General features: G+C 35.3%; 1 protein-coding gene across 5 annotated transcripts in view; it reads left to right on the top strand.

The window, feature by feature from the left end:
* Nucleotides 1–18,287, top strand: part of DMD (dystrophin) — a 2,094,983-nt gene that overhangs the window by 809,065 nt on the left and 1,267,631 nt on the right. For all 5 annotated transcript variants that reach the window (XM_032330377.1, XM_032330378.1, XM_032330375.1 and 2 more), the window contains exon 30: nt 7,712–7,873. In XM_032330377.1, the coding sequence (XP_032186268.1) occupies nt 7,712–7,873 (162 nt within the window). The remainder of the gene's footprint in view (nt 1–7,711; nt 7,874–18,287) is intronic.

Below are 18,287 nucleotides of genomic sequence, written 5' to 3'. Positions count from 1 at the left end.
GTTAAAGGCAGCTTAAAATTTCAATCTCCTGGGCACCTGGGTGGCTCAGTATGTTAAGCTTCTGCCTTCAGCTCAGGTCATGATCTCAGGGTCCTGGGATCAAGCCCTGCATTGGGCTCTCTGTTCAGCAGGGAGGCTGCTCCCCACCATCTCTACCTGCCTCTCTGCCTACTTGTGATCTCTCTCTCTGTCAAATAAATAAAATCTTAGAGAGGGCACGGATTGCATGGAGCACTGGGTGTGGTGCAAAAATAAGGAATACTGTTATGCTGAAAATAAATTAAACAAACAAACAAACAAACAAACAAAAATTTCAATCTCCTATCCAGCCTACTATTCTACTGTCGAACTTAAACCATGGCGTAAGTGACCTTCAATAAAAGGGGAGAATGACCAGTTTCCTCTATACCACTATCACTTTTCCTTACCACTTCTGGGTCCCATTGTTTACCATTGGCCTGAGACGTAGGAATGAAGGAAACTCGTACATGTCTCCTATTAACTAGCTTCTTCATGGTGTTCATGTATTTAATATAACAAGGAAACAAGAATTGACTTTTTGGAGGGTGTAAGTGTAGGCTCTTTAAGTGGTCTTTTAAAAGCTCTTCTATCTTCCAAATTCTCTAACAAGGGAAACATGCCCAGTGACAATATCTTCAGGTCTCTTCATCACGGAGTACTCTTGCTCGCAGCAGAGTTTGTGCTAGACAACTCAGACATGGCTGCCTTTTTCAGTGTCTGCTTGACCTATGGAAATGCTACACCAAGCTTTAGGAACTACAGGCTACTCTCTTTCTTTGCTCTGCCATTGTTTCCAATTTCTTTTCTTTTATTATACTTTGGCAGGCATCGAAAGCAAATAGAGCATTCAACTGCATAAGCAGAGTCCAAGTTTGTAATTAGATGCCACCCCTATCTACTTAGAACTCCCAGACTCTACAAGTGATAGTGTTGGAACTGCTTCACTTGCGTGGGGCAGAAAGATTGAAGTACCACTTTTCATTCCTCACTGATAAGTAAATGGAAGATGCCATCACACTGGGCCATGGATTCAGCCTGATTGTGATTCTTTTCAAACTCTTCATGGAGTTTTAGAGTAAGCAAGCTTGGTGGAGTAATGAAGGAAGAGCCAGATTTCCCACCATCAGTAAAGTTTTTAGAAAAGGCTTATTATTTCCATCTCTTAGAATGAGAGGAACTTAGGAGTCAGTGTTTTCAGTTCAAGACTAAGAATAGCTTATGAGTCACATAAGAGTTAGGAGGAAACAGCTAATCAAAATGGGTGAAAGGACAAGGGAGATACAGGCTTTCAGTTGTGCCATAAATACGTCACGGGAACAGAAGGTACAGCATAGGGAATATAGTCAATGGTATTATAGTAGCGTTGTATGGTAGCAGATGGCAGCTACACTTGGGGGGAAAATAGCATAACGTAAGTACAGACTTGTCGAATCACTTTGTTGTACCCCTGAAACTAAAGTAACGTAGTGTGTCAACTGTACTTCAATAAAAAAATGCTCTCAAATAATTCACCAAAATAATTGAGTCAAAATGAGTATTCTTGTTTAGTATTTGAACAAATTATAACCTCTCGATAGTTGACAAAGGTAAGCCAAAAGGAAGTAGTTGCATTAATTTACTGGCCCACTGAAATTGAGACTCTAGAAAAATAGAACTTTTTGGTGAAGGGCAGTCTGTGTGCACAGTGAGGTGGGGCTGTTAAATAATGCAGATTAGCAGGTTCTCTTTGATCTCCATGTTAATTTCTCAAGAGCCACAAGAGTAGGATTTGGTTTTAGCACATGTCGTACAGGACTCCCACCCTTCACCCACTGCCAGTGAGAACAGTGCTTACCTCGTTATTGTTCTATTTTGTGCAAGGTACTGGTATTCAAAGTGGGGCCAATTCATGCTCTCCCCCAAGCAGAAACTGCAAAAATTTGTAACTACTTTATTTGCATCCGAATTTGATAAATAGTTTTCTAGAGTTCATCTTCTACTACTAAAATCACTCAAAGAAATGAAGCCTAATTGAACAATGGCTACCCTATTTCATTGTTTAGGGAAAGAAGCTAAGACAATGACGAAAGTCAAACTATTTTACATGTCTGGTATCAATGACAAATATTTATAAACCATAAATAAATAATTATTTTACTACAAGGTGATCATAAGCCATATTCCCTTTTTAAAATGAACTGACATTTCCTTTGTCCTAGAAATTTTAATGAACACAATTTAGAGACTCCCTAGATAATTCCTTGTCACAGAGCCTGAATATTTTTGTTTGTGTCTGTGTTTGTTACCATAAATTGCAGGAGACTGGGCAAGAATCTGCAATTACTGAGAAAATCCATAGTCCAGACTTCTGAAAAGCCAAGTGTCTCTTAAAATCTCAACCCACTAAAAAGAAGCCCTTTTTTTTTTTAATGCTCGGGCTAATGAAAGGGTAATTTTACAATGTTAAGCCTGGATCTTTTATGCAATTTACAAAGCAAAACCGAGAGCTCCCTTGGCCTGGCACATAGTAAGCAACCAAGGAATATTTATCACATAGTTGGATTAAAAAAAAGTTTGTAAAGATACTAAGACATTAAAGTGCATCTTTCGCACATTCATGTTTTACATTCTGCAAGACTCATATCACTCTTAGAGCCCTTCACAAGGGACTCTACAGCAAAGGGCATCCTGATGAGATCCTCCTCCACAATTAGATCCAGGCATCAGAAGTCTTTCCCCAGGTTTTTCCAGAAAGCAAAAGCAAATAAAGTAAAACAATCACACACACTTCCAAAAGAAGAAACAAGGGGTGCCTGGGTGGCTCAGTGGGTTAAGCCTGTGCCTTTGGCTCAGGTCATGATCTCAGGGTCCTGGGATCGAGCCCCGCATCAGGCTCTCTGCTCAGCAGGGAGTCTGCTTCCTCCTCTCTCTCTCTCTCTGCCTGCCTCTCTGCCTACTTGTGATCTCTCTCTGTCAAATAAATAAATAAAATCTTTTAAAAAATAAGAATAAAAGAAGAAACAAAATGATGACAAAATCTCTCCCATTCTCAGCTCTACATCCCCCAGATACCTGAAGAAAATTATTTTTGTGGCTTCAAACTAACTCATGCTGTATAGGGAATAAAACTCCTCAGGTTTTTCTATTTTAGCATATATAGATACACATACACACATATATATGAATTCTATCAATATAGACTATACTATATATGTATAGTCCAATTCTGCAAAATATTTCGTGCTTAATAAGTATTTGCTGTTGGCTAAGAAGGTTAACTGTAAGGGAAATGTATATTTCTAATAATTGTCTCAGAGGGTCCTATTTTAACAATGAAATCACCCACATTCCTGACTCACTTGCAATCATGATCTTACCTAGTATTAAATGAAGTAAAAATGATTGTATTTTATAGAACCTTTAATAAGTATAGCAAGGACATATAATTCTCTTAATGAATGATAATTTGTAAAAAGTTATTGGGATAACATGTGTAATGTTCTTTTTTTCTATTTTTAAGCCTCATTAATATTTAAATACATTTATTTTGGCTTAAATTCCCACTTGTTATTTCACATGAGAAATTTATTATATTTTTAAAGATTTTATTTATTTATTTGACAGAGAGATCACAAGTAGACAGAGAGGCAGGCAGAGAGAGAGATGGAAGCAGGCTCCCTGCTGAGCAGAGAGCCCGATGCGGGACTCAATCCCGGGACCCTGAGATCATGACCCGAGCCAAAAGCAGCAGCTTAACCCACTGAGCCACCCAGGTGCCCTCACATGAGAAATTTATTTACCAGAATGAAAAATTCATTCTTCCAGTTTCTTAGCCATATGTTCTCTGATTTAAGTATTTGTAATATTGGGGCACAAAGGTTATTATTTTTAAAAAATAGAAATGTGAAAAACAAGTAATTTGCTGTAGAGACAACTATCCATTGCTAACAAAAATCATTCAGTTTCTGATTTTATACTCTAGAGTACTTTGAGGAACTAATAATAAATTTCCATATATGTTGATTATTTTAACTTTGTTTTCCTTGAATTTTTCTGAAAACCATAATAAAATTTTTTTCATTATGCTTTTTCCTTGGTAGCCATTATTAGGATTCCCTTTTTTACTTTTGTATTTTTGTTATTGGTGGCCAACCTCTCAATATTGTTGTAACTCTCCTCATATTTGCTTTTTTTGTCTAGTTCTATGATTCATCTTACTGATAAAAGAGTTAGCTGAATACATGGTATAACATTTTAAAATAAGAGTTAAACTGTAATCTGGACCAACAATGAAATTCCGAGTCTGAGTTAGGACTGCCTACCAACTCTGTTCAGTGAGATAGCACAGGTCAAGTGGACAGAGGGTCCTACAAAACCCACGGGCCTGGCCCCCCATCAGGATTTGCCTAACAAGATGTTTAGAAATAGAAGACAGCTTATACCATGATTAGTTCAGAGTTTTGCAAGCTAAGATTGACATCAGGTCTTTTCACTCCCTGAGATAATAATAATAATAAAAAAAAATCCATGTATTGGTCTTTCTTATTGACTGCCAGGCCAAGCAAAAAACCAGCCTACCTGAGGTCAACTCTGACATCAACTCTTAGGTCATTTCATTTCTTTGAATCCATAGAGTCTCATGAATAGAAAAGTTTAGATTTCTAAGTATAATTTTGAGACTAAATATGTGGTTTAACATTATGCTGTATTATTTCCTATTCAATTATATTAAAATTCTACAGGTGCACACAGGAGAGTAAGCTGTTTTTGCCTTTAGACAGATAAAGGACCAGATTTAAACAATACCTGAGTAGGCAGTTACTACATGCTGTGATTGAAAGGTTTCTCCAGCCACCTGTTACAGTGGTGAAATTTTATCATTAGGGATCCATTTTTCTGGAGAAAGTCTGGCTAGGCTACAGACATTCTCTTGTACAATACAGACAATTCTGATTATAGTCATAAGCACTGATAACAGAATTATGATGTGATGTAACTTCTCATTGAAGTTTTGACTGAAGAAAGGGGAAACTATATATGAATTAGATTACAGGCCAAGGTCTTGGTCACTGATTTGAATCGAGTATTTTACTAGAAGTAGACTAAAGTTTCCTGTAAGTAATGTTCCATCCTATTCTGATACTTTTATTTTTTTAATTTATTCCCTATTCTGATACTTTTAATTCCAAGCAGACATACACAACACACCAAAATAAAACAAAAACACTGAAATTTAAAAAAAAAAAAGCCCAAATAGGAAAGACTTTACTCCAAAGGATGTGTCTAAGTGATTATGACCTTTTTCCCAGTTTCTTTTCTGAATCCAATTTTCTGACTTCTTGAGGGCTACTCTGTTTTCCTCACTAAAAAGCTTTGTTACATCATTCATTCAGTCATGAAGAAAAGTATTGGTCTCTTTTTCTAGGATCTGGTATTGAGCAATGAACAACACATCCATAGTCTCTAATGTCATTGGCACTTAAAGTCTGAAATAGAGGAAAAAAAATAATGGGAAATTGCAATATGATGTGATACATAGTGAGCCAGAAATACAAAGTACAAGAGAGAACATAGGGTGTCAGGAACAGCCACCTGGTGAGGGAGATATCGACATTTCTAAGGTAAGAGCTAAAGGATAAATGTAAACTAGCCAATTAAAGGAAGTTGGGGTAGAATTGCTCGAGGAAAAAGGAGTAGCATGTTTAAGGCCAAGTATCAAGAGGGACATAGTGTATACTGGGGAATGAAAAATAAAATTTCTCAGTAGCTTGAGCAAGGACTATGTGTAGCAGGGACTATGAAGGAATTTTAAAGCCATATAAAAGCGTATTTCATCTATCCTCAGGAAAATAAATACTCACTACAGGAATTTAAGCAGGTAGCCATCATTTCATTTTAGAAAGAACACACTATAGCTCTGTTGCAAATGGGTAATGATAGGGTAGGATACCAGCCAAGAACCTGTACTGTATTTGAGGCAAGGGCTTGCAATTGCCCCAAGTAATGACAGTAGATGGGGGGAGAAGAGGACAGAATCAAGAAATATTAGGAGGTAGAAGAAAGGATTGGGAATTGATTGCCTGGTTTAACACAAAATGATGAAGGACATGATAGAGGAAGAAGAAATATCCAGAATCATGCCTAATAAAGGCAGTGAATAATTGCCAGTCACTGAAATAGGGGGAGGTGGGAAACAACAAAAAACAGATCAAGAGCAAAAACAAGTTGGGGAAATGGAAAGTAGATGAGAAGGGGGCCCCAAATGTGTCCATATTTGGTCATGCTATTGTTTTGGTTGCTGTGGATGTCCAAATAGAATTGTCAAGTAGGGCGATATATATGCACTTATGGAGATCGAGGCAGAAATCTGGACCAGAAGCACAAAGTTGAGCGCTGTTAGGGAAAAAGAGCTAACTGAACTTGGAGGTGTGGGTGGAATGAAAAGAAAGGAAAACCTAAGGCAAAATCCAGAGGAAGATTTACAATCCAGGTAGAAATACTAAGAATGCCCTCCCACTCATTTTGTAGTGCAAGACTTGCATCTCTTTTAGCTTTAGTCATAGTTGAGTAATGCTGTGTTCCAACTTGGCTTCATTAAAGAATAATGGCATTTCTAATACATTTTAAGCTAAAGAGCCCACTATATATTCTTTTTTAAATTTTTTAAAATATTTTTTATTGAAAGAGAGTTGTCATACAATGTTATGTTAGCTTCAGGTGTAGAGCATACAGATGTGACAACCGTGGATATGACCCTCACAAGCAGGGTCATTTTTGAAATGCTGCTCATGGTCTTTGCAAAGGATAGTTCTCTCATACCAGATAATCATGTCTACATATTATATAATAAAGAAAAATACTTGCTGTGATGCATAACTTACGGGATTCTCAGTAAGTCGCTTGTCCCAGTCCTTGCTTGTAGAACTATTCTTCTAAAGGTGAACAGATCCTTGAAGGGAAACTGTGCAGTCTGCTCAGCATGCTATTTATATTTGGAAAGTGTTACATTACCCTAATCATACCTATAGTAACAATCAAGATAATTGCAGCTATATTAGGATTACTTATTATTTGTTCCACTTCAGCAGTAACACAGATCCAATTGTGCCAGTTATTTCCACGTTCCAAATTGTGGGAGAAAACGGGGAAAAAAGCCCATGCAAAGCGGGAAGAAATCGTATTTAGAATAAATCCATAACCAGATGGTTATCTGAAAATTTCTTTTTGAAAGGAGCTGATTCTGAACAGATTGTGTATGTGTCTCACTGGTGGAAGTGGATTATCCATCTTGAATTGGATTGTGATGACGATGACCCTATTCTAAGTAAACCAAATCTCTTGAACTATATAATGAGATCAGGAGGAACATTCAGCCTGAGAACGACAGATTGCAACGACTGAGATGATTTCACTATGTTTTGTTTTGTTTTGTTTTGTTTTGTTTTCCCAGCCTCTTTCCTTGATATACATAATTCTGTAGTTTTTGTCCTGCAGGGATTCCGGATCCTGTAGTTCTGTGTGCTAATTCTTATTTCTTATTCTTATTTTTGTTTTTTTAAGCAGAGCTGAATGAGCGGCAGGAAGCTACGAAATCTATCTTACAAAAAGGTGATTGTGGCAGTGTAGAATCTTCCTTTACTTTGCAGCAGGATTGCAGAAAAACTATGGCGAGTAAACATTGAATCGCTTCCTTCTTCCTTCTTTTCTTTAGGCCGTGAGGAGGCAAAAGTTGCTAGAGCAGAGTATCCAGTCGGCCCAGGAGATTGAAAAATCCTTGCACTTAATTCAGGAGTCCCTCTCCTCCATTGACAAGCAGTTGGCCACTTATATTGCTGACAAAGTGGATGCAGCTCAGATGCCTCAAGAAGCCCAGGCAAGTAGACTGAGAATGAGATACCATTACTTGGTGTGTTATTGGAACAGGACATTGCTGAATTTCTAAGTTAAAATTTATTCAACTAGTTGTACAGAGGATTATCTGATTATCTAATTTGACTGTTTGGAAGTAAGAGGGAAAAAGAGCTCTAGGTTAGTACTCTAAGATTTATATCTCAAAGTATGTAATGGAGGAATTTGAAATAGAGACTTACAAGGCAGGGCAATTGCATTTGGAAGTCTGCTGTTAATCAGTATTTTCAAACTATACTTAAGCTAGAGGGAAGCCTTAAGAAGGTAAATTGTGAAGAAAGAATTTGTAGGGTGCCATTAAAAAGGCAGGCTCAAGGATTTTATTATCAGCTTATATTTGTTATTTTGGAATTTTAATTCTTATGATCCCTATATTGTTCTACATGTGATGTGTGGTAAGTAGTTGATAGCAAACTGAGATGTAAATTTGCATTTATTACAAATAGTCATACCACATGTACTCACATGTACTCACGCTGTGTTCAATCCAAATTAAGAAATGTGCTAAACCAGTTTTTCAAGAATGAGAGTTAAAATACTAATGAAAATAAATCTAAGTTGATTTTATACTGAATAAATTGAGGCTATATCTAAATTACCTCTCACTTTGGGAAGTATTTTTTATAATGCTATAGTTCTATTTAAAACAACTTTAAATATATGTAAAGTATCATTGCTATTATTTGTTTCAGTATCTTTGGGATTTTCTGAAAGTAAGGTAATAAAACTACTTTTCAAATAATAGGTCCAAATTAGGTACCCGGTAACCATGAATAACTCAGAGCAGTATATTAGGATGTGAGGGGCATTAGAAGGTTATATACCCATCCCAAGGACCCTCTTAACACTAATTGATGGAGATGCCTGAATGTTTTTATTTTAAAATGAATTTTTGGATTAAGTGGTTGCAGTGCAATTATAGTGCACTGAATCATAGTTAAATTGGTGCCCAGAGCACCATTGGACACAGTAGCATGAAGTAGTTTACCATATTGTCAAAGTTTGACCAGGAAAGTCCCTGAGAACACGGAGCTGGGTACAGGTGGTTTTGATAGGCTTACAAAGTCCAGGGCACAAGGTTTCCTCACTGACCATTGCAATAGGGGATAAAGAAAGTGTAGTTCATGGGAATCCTGGTGATAGCATTCTCATGATAGTTTTTCAGTGGGACAAGTGTAAATCATAAATGGGAGATGATCAGAAATACTGTCGAGGATTTTAAGCTCCCTGGTATACGCACTTCTTCAAGCTTACATTAGTCCAGTGCTCAACCATTAACTCTTTCTAAGACTGTCCCAATTTGAGTCACGCAGAAAAATTTATAGGCAGGCTCTATAAAAATGCATGATAGGAAGGGGAAATTATAATTGAGTTGAGAAAACTTCATGATTATAATCTAAAGGCAGAGTAGAATTGTTTCTTTTTTTAATTCAGTGACATAAACTTGGCAGAATGTTTGATTAAAGACTGCTCATAAATTTCTGAATATAATTAAGGGAAACTTGGAACAGTATAAATATTAAATATTAAAATTGGACATTTGTACTATAAAATATATAGATTTTTAAGGCTCACAGAATAAATGTATGAGTAGCAATATGAAAGTATGAGATAGGCAATAGCTACTATTGTCTTAGAAACAAATGGGAACTTTTAGGGAAAAAAGTAACTTGTTTAATTGAAAAGGTTGTGGACCCTGAGTGTTCTCTTTTGTTAAGATAGGAATACAGGATTCCATAAACAAGAATACAACATACTAGTTTTTAATACCATAATATAAAGTGTTTTGTTTGGTTTTGTCAAAAAGCTCCAGTAAAAATGTTTTTAATTACAACAGTTCAAAATGCTTGCAAATAACAGTACACAAGTCAATTAAAACATTTAAAATCTACTTGAAAAAAGAACTTTAGAGCACTAACAAGCTCAAATCCATTTTACGTGCATTTCTTGTTGCACCTGCATTTTCAAGATAATTCTTGACTTTGAATTCCCCAGCTGGTTATATATAATACTGGAAAATGCAGGCCACCCAAAAGCTATTGAAACATTCTTCCCCAAGATTTTATTTTTTAAGATGACAGCAAGTGAATTGTTTTCTGGAACAGAGTTATCAGGTACTCAGATTTGCTTCAAGGATTACATTTCCTGAAGCTCAATTTGAATCTCTCTCAAAAGAAACAAGTAGAGACTAAAGAGGTTGTTGATGAAGTAAGAACATAAGCCAAATTTGTCAGACAAAGAAGCCCTTAAGCGTGCCACCAAAATGACATTTTTAAAGTGTATATCATAGGGGATAACTTTCATGGTTTGTACTAAAACAAAACAACTTGTTTCTTTAAATTTCCATCAAGGTTCACTGTCAATTAAAAATTAGGTGGACTTAGCTTTCCCTTTTCAGAAATAGAGTGTTTGTCTTAGTATATCACTGAGAAGCCAGACAAACAAAGCAAATGCCATTACCATATTTGGTCATCTTAAATAATGTGCTCAGATTTCCTGTCACACACTGGCCCCATAGATTTGTGGATGTCTGACTCCACCGTGTGGTGCACTCAGAGTTTTGCTTCTAAATTTAAATCTGTTACTAGAGCTTTCTTTTTCTGCCTTTAAGACTGAGATTCTCAGGAATAACAAATTCTCAGTATTACAAACATATACGCAATGTGTGTAGCTTTCCAACAGGTATGCTCTTATTAGTTATAAAAGTAGACATAGATGAAGATTGTTCCTTGCTTTCCATTTGCCTTTTGTAAATAGGGCAGAAATGAGCTCCCCACTGCCTCAGCATGTTCACTCATTTGTTCTCTGTTATGATTACAGAACTGGGCCTTCTGATTCTAAATCAGATTAAACATATTTGCTATTTTATTTAGTAGTATGAGCTCGTAAGGAGTAAAGCCTAACCTTTTAGACAATAAGGCTAGATATGTGAGGATATCAGAGCATACAGTGACTGGAGTATTTTATTTCAGTCAGTAATACTTAAACAAACCAAAATCTAAGATCGTATGACCACAACATCAACTGCCCAATGCCAGGCCATATAAAGCGAGATTTTTATTAAAGTACAAAATTAAGATAACATCTTACTGATTCACCTAGAATAAAACAAATGGGAGGAACTCTTCTAGATAGAGAAAATTATCTTCTAGGTGCAGAAATCAGAAACGTAAGAACTCTTTTAAAAATAGTATGATTAAAATATGAAAACCAATGAGTGTTTCTTTAAGAACAGTTTTACAGTATAAAATCAAATTATATAACTGCAGGGGCACCTGGGTGGCTCAGTGGGTTAAAGCCTCTGCCTTCAGCTCAGGTCATGATCCCAGGGTCCTGGGATCGAGCCCCACATCGGGCTCTCTGCTCAGCAGGGAGCCTGCTTCCTCCTCTCTCTCTGCCTGCCTGCCTCTCTGCCTACTTGTGATCACTGTCTGTCAAATAAATAAATAAAATCTTTAAAAAAAAATTATATACCTGCAGAACAGCACATAGCATGAATATAGTTATCTACTCCTTAAGTGTCTTGCAGAACATACTGAAACACAGATTTAGTTTTAGCCCCTATGATCTGGAAGAAAAACCAAAGTTCCCAGGGTGTGCCCCACACCAATCATGTCAGAATCTCTGGGGGGAGGGGAGCGGTCAGTTGTCAGAATTATTGGAAATTCTCCCTAGTGTTCTCACATGTGGCAAAGGTTGAGAATGACTTTGGAGAGTTCATTCTTGGTCATGGCTGACCATGACAGTCTTTTTCTCACATCACATTTCTCACCACTCACTCTTTGATATTCACACCCATGACATTGTCAAGATTTCATTGGGAGGGAGTTGGGATGATTTTCTCTTCTGTTTTGATTGTCCCCTTACTCTTATGGGAAATGAATGGAGGTAGAAAACATCGTTGAGAATTCCTGCAGAAATGAATTAATTCAGGCAAATAGAATTTTCAGCATGGCTGTTTAAAGATGAATTTGGCTTGGTTTTCTTATTTTCTTCTTCTTTATCCCCTAATTCCATATATCTTAATTTGCCATTCACCTTGGATGTGCCTGTCAGTCATTCTGGGAGCCAAGATAATCATATGCAAATAACCACCTTAAGGTCTGCAATTCTTAAAATTGCAAAGATATTTCAGTCTGCAGCTTTTCTTTCCAATTATACCAATAATTTCATAATTTTGAAATCTCCAGTATGTAAGAAAAATCCAGTGTGGCTACCTATTGAAATGTTCTATATCACAAAATGTTTATGATGCACAGTTTGTTATAGAGAATATTACAGTGTCACTAAAATTACCACAAGAAGCAGTGGGCTGTCTAGCGGTGATTGCAATAGCTCAACATTCTGTTTCTTTTGTCCTGAAGATTCCTGATCCCATCTTTTGCAACATCATTTCCCACATAGTAGATTTATGTGCATGAGTAGAGGGGAAAAAATTTAAAGCAAATTAGGAAACAAATTATCATCAAAGGAGAAGTCCTCATAATAATAGAAAAAGTGCTCCTATATTTTGCTTATTAATCTGGGACTTTCAGGTACCCCAGCTCCAGTATAGACTGAATTTCTTCCTTCCATCTCTTTTCCAACCCATTGGCAGTGTTGCTAAAACTTAGTGTCAACAAATAGAAAAGAGGGACTTTTTTTTTTTTTTTTTTTTTTTTTTTTTTTTTTTACTAAAGAAAGCTGTTAATTTAAGCTGACTGTATTAGCCACACATCAAAACAATTTGTAACTGAGGTTTTCCTGTCTTACTGAAGCTAAATCTTATAACTTAAATATATTTGACCATTTTTAAATGTAAGCATTCCAAACTACCAAAATGAGTGGCTTAAAAAATAAAAATCTAAATTCAGATTTTGGTCTATCAGATTAAGTTTATGATTTCATTACAGAATAAAAAAGACTTTTATAGTGTAAATAGGCACATTTGAGTGCTAAACGACTCAGAACAGTCAAACTTTACAGCCTACTTCACTGATTTATGTACTAGACAGTATAAGCCCTCATAGCAGAATTCATTCAGGATTTATGTGATAATGGAATAATTTAACCATAGAAAGAGAATATGAAGATCTATTACAGACATTTGGGTTCTAATGTTAAACCCCACATAGGTGTGGCATAAATAATTTCTTTTCTTTTTACTTAGCAATATAAATATGATGGTTAATCCAACACGATTGATTTTAAATCATTCTAACATTGCAATGCTACCTGTGCGTGTTACCATATAGAACTGATTACTCCTGAATTTATAATGACTGTTCTCATTTCAGTATGTTTAGTAGTGTGAGAAATAATTGCAAGCAAGTGCTACAGAAGATACAAAAGATTAGAAATGTACTACACCTCATTGACTATATTTCGAAAAATGGCACAGTATCATGTCCTCACAGGATGTATAATGAAAAAGAAATGGAAGTCTTTCTCATATTGTAAATTCAAAACTGTACATCTTAATTCTGCAGTTCAGTTACAGCATCCAGTTGTGAAAAACTACACATTCCAAATACAAAAGGTGAAGCTAGCTGCGTCATGCTACAGTTGCAATGAAAACTCTTGAAGCACTGAATATTTTGAGGCAACTTAGATTGGAACTATTATTTTCTGTTTTTTTTTCTTATATAAATACATATTTATTTTCAGAATAGCTGACCATGAGGTTATAAATCTAAAATGCACACCCAGGTAATCCTTGGTATCACATACACTGTTGTAGTTTCCTTGAAGCATTTATGAATATCTGAAACTCCCTTGTTTATTTTTGAATTAGTTTTGTTGTTGTTGTTTTCCCTGTTGACCTCAATTACCTTCCCACCAAAGGTCAGTTTGTAAAAGATCAGGACTGCCTCGCAGATCTTCAATAAGTATTTGGTGAATTTATTCAATTCCACAAAGATTTACCACATTTAGTCACTAAATATGTGCCAGACAAATGAGTTAGGAGCTATTTTTTTTTTAAGTGGACGAGCCCAAGATGGATTTTGCCATCTTGCCATAAGATAGCAGGAAAGAACCAGTCAAATATACCATAATCATCAAGAACCATTTTTAAAATGAGACTTAATGGCATCATGACAAAAAAATAGAATTGTGACAATATCTTGTCATAGTACTTTATGATACTGCTAAGTTTTGGAACTTCAGAACACTTTAGAAATACTTTGAGGAGTACACAATAAAATTTTTCATGTGAAAAGAAGTGATTAGTGGAAAGTAAATATTCCAGACTTTCCAGGTATTTCAGTCTTTTCAAGGTCTGTACCATGTCAATGATGACTACTTTCAAAGCATCTGCCTTGTTTTCTTTGATCGTTACCATAATTTAATGAGGTAGGTAAGTCAAATACTTAAGCTTAAGAAAATATTTGAAGAGGTTAGATTATTGATTAAAGCTGGGGATGGGCGTAGGGAGTTACTGAAAATGGACACACAGGATCATTTGAGGGAGCTATAGAAATGTTCTATAAATCAAATCATGACTAGTGGTTGTGCAACTTTAAATTTACTAAAATTTCTTGAATTGTGCATTTATTGAATTGTATGTTAGATAAACTATACCTTGATAAAGCTGTTTTAAAAGAGACTATGTAATAAAGAATATCTCAGATAGTATATTAAAGAGCAATTTCAGGGGCAGCACCTGGGTGGCTCAATCGGTTAAGTGTCCTCTTTGGCTCAGGTCATGATCCTGAAGTCTTGGGATTGAGCCTCCCTCAGGTTCCCTGCTCAGTGGGCAGTCTGTTTGTCCCTATGCCTCTTTGTCTGCCCCTCCCCTTGCTCATGCTATCTCTCACTTGTTCTGTCTCTCAAATAAATAAAATTAAATTAAATTAAAATAAAATAAAATAAAATAAAATAAAATAAAAATAATATAAATAAATAAATAAAAATCTTTAAAAAAATAAATTCAGATTACCATCAACTTTTTTAGTCCATTGTTTAAATACATAGTCAAGGGTGAAATGTGAGGTATTTTGTTAAATAACGTGGAATTAAATGGTGGCTATTTATCATTGACCATCCTGGGGTCCACTATAAGACCTTACATAGTAATATTATAATGTTTTATTTGTTCATAGTGAGATATATTTAATGAATTCTATTTCTAAAGTATTTTTCACTGAAGCTGAAACTTTACCTCAGATCTGTTTTCCCCACTTTGATAATTAGCTCTTTATCAAGCAAAAAATTAACCTGTAGCCACTACACTTCCTCAAATTTCTATGCAGTATTCAAATTTTCTTCCAGAGTTCTGTCTCTGTACTTACCTAGTTTGAAAAGTAATGATAATTGCTTGAAAATTATTTATAATGGACTGTTGTTATCATTACCATCATCCCACTGTAATGATGAGTAGCATCATTTTTCAGATGTATTACAAAGAATAATAATTCCTCAGTATTCACATTTTTGGTTTTAAAAGGTTCTGTCCCCAAATTTACTATTAGAGTAGTAGGAGGGGGACAGAAGAAAATGGTCATCAGCTAACTTCTTAAGTTTGTTAACACAAAGCTCCACCAAAGTACTTGTAATTGAGCTAAGTTAGAAGCTAATTTTATTTTGGTGATACTAAAATGTTTGCCATTATGGCATAAACTTGCACATACACATATATGTATATGTGTGTATACACACATGATTACATATATGTATATATTTAACTTATTAAATATGTACGGGTTTCCAAAGTGCTTCACAGACCTGAAAATAGCCTCTAATTAAGTTGTTATAGTACAACAAGCTATTTGGCCTGTTGCATCCATCTGATAAAGCTTAATTTATAGGTAACTTGCTTTCTATCTTGTCTAACTAACTTATAGGATCTTTTCACCACAGTAATAATAATAATAAAAAAAACAGTGTGAATTTCTTCTTTCTTTTGTACTTATTGAAATATTCAAATGTATATTCTAAAACTCTTCAAAATCCTTTGCCCACTGTCATAATTAGTGCACTTTTTTTCATATCCCCAGTTGTTTTAAAAGTAGAAATAATCCAGGATCCTTTAGTATACTTTCTTCCTTTAATTTTGTGAGTCCATATTATATGTGGCCATTTCCTTTTCTCGAATGTGCAATTTCAGAATTGTGATTTGTTTTAAAATGAGTAATCTAATAATGTTACATTTCTTCATTAATTGTCTCAACATGACATCTTCTAATATTTTTTCTTTCTGAAATGTTTTAGTTATTTTCTCTGGAATCATTTTCTTTATTTGACATCACAAAAGCTCCAACAATCATTTGATAGAAAATGTTCTTCATTCCATTAAACACTTTCAACAGCTACAGCTTCAATTTGCTTGCCATTTTGTCATTAATTAAATACAAGAGAATGGTCTGATGAGGTAAATCATGGTGAAAAGGCCTGCTCTCTTCTCAGTTAATGGTTAAGCGCTACATTGGAAATGTCCTTAAAGTTTGATTAATTTTTAGCTGTGTAATTTGCCCTCTACCATCTTTCATGGAAAAATGGATATTTCTAGTTCCATTGTTGTTTCCTACTTTCTGTGTATAGTGCTAGTTATACACATAAATGCAGTATTGCTATGTGTCTTTTCTTGGGAATGACATGATGTCATAATTTGCTTTATATAATTTTAGGAAGAAAAAATAATCTAGTGATCCTGAGAACTCCTAATACAGTGTGCGTGGGTGTTCTAAATCAGTAGCCCTGATCTTCTCCTTCCTTTCCTTTCATTTTGTTTTTGTTGGAAATCACTGTTTTTATATAAATCCAGGCTTATTACTCCACAAGATCAGTTCATTTGTTTCCTTCTTATCCTGGTAGATGTATTATCTTGGATGAAAATAGAACTCAAATTGTACAGCTTTTATATCTTTTTTAAAAAAAGATTTTATTTATTTGGACAGAGAGAGATAGAGGGCACAAGCAGGGAGGAAGGGCAGAGGAGGGGGGAGAAACAGACTCCCCACTGAGCAGGGAGGTAGATGTGGGGCTCGATCTCAGGACCCAGGGATCATGACCTGAGCTGAAGGCAGACGCTTCACTGATTGAGCTTTTACATCTTTAGATCTTACAGATATGATAGCCACATATGGAAATCCTTTTTCTTTGAATTAAATCTTTTATTTTCAGTGTTTTCTTCTACAGTTATTTTTTCATTGTCTGACCATAATGTCAAGAAATATGATATTGTGTGTGTGTGTGTGTGTGTGTGTGTGTGTGTGTGTGTGTATTTTATTAGAGGAGTTTTAAAATAGGAGATTGTCCAGTCTGCCTGAAAGTTTCCATAATACTCCGTTATTTAAGCACATGACTTACCTCTTTCACTGCAGACTTGCCCTAAAGTGATAAACAATTTTTAACTATGTGGTACCAGAATAATAATCTGATGAGGTTAAATAAAGTAGGTCATGATTGATATCCTAAGTACAAACTAAAAATGAATTATCAATTGAAAGTAAGAATTGTAGAATTAATTTGTGAAGATGCTCACTAAATAAAAGTATGAAATCTTCCCAAATTATAGTTGATTGGAAATACATATCCATTTTTATCTTATAATTTTAGGAATTGAATTCTTGTTACTGAATGTATAAATTGTGTTAGATAGATTTTCCCAAATCTACTTATGTGATGTGTTCTGACAAAAAAAGCAAAAGCATAATCTTTATTTTCTTTAGAGAGAGACAAATGAGAGAGCATCACACACACACACACACACACACACACGAGCTAGGGGGAGAGACAGAGGGAGAGAGAGAGACAGAGAGACTCTTAAGCCGGCTCCACATTCAGTGCAGAGCCTAACACAGGGCTCGATCTCTGGACCCTGAGACCATGGCCTGAGCCGAAACTGAGAGTCAGACAGTTAACAGACTGAGCCAGTCAGGTACACCCACCTTTTTTTTCCCATTTTTTTTAAAGAGTGAGTGCAAGAGAGAGAGAAATCAAAAGGGTAATTTGAGCAAAGAATTATTCCTCTTGATGTCACAGTGTATATTAGTAAAGGAAATATTCTGAGATATTCATAACAGATACCTGTTTATCCTTAATTTCCAAAATGTATTTACTCACAGGGCTTTTTTCACATATAACCTTAATTTATAAAGAAATTTAGATCTCTAATTATATTAGAACAGTACTATAGATGTGAGAATTTTTCTGAAAATGCTGCCTGTAAATTATAATAAAATTCCAGTTTTCTGTGATGTTCAAAACCAATTTTTCCCTTTTAATGATTTTGATTGTGATAATCATTCTAAGAGTATAGACACTCAGCCTCTCAACACTGTCTAAAAACTTGATATAAATATGAAGTCCATGTAATACTTTGCATTGAATTGTAAATTGCCAAACTTTCCTTTCATGTATTACATTGTCCTTCACATATCCTGGTGACGAATACAGGT

Source organism: Mustela erminea, chromosome X, assembly GCF_009829155.1.
Source record: "Mustela erminea isolate mMusErm1 chromosome X, mMusErm1.Pri, whole genome shotgun sequence".
NCBI classification, from domain to species: domain Eukaryota; kingdom Metazoa; phylum Chordata; class Mammalia; order Carnivora; family Mustelidae; genus Mustela; species Mustela erminea.
Note: the sequence above shows the minus strand (reverse complement) of the source record. Positions and strands in the feature narration are given on the sequence as shown.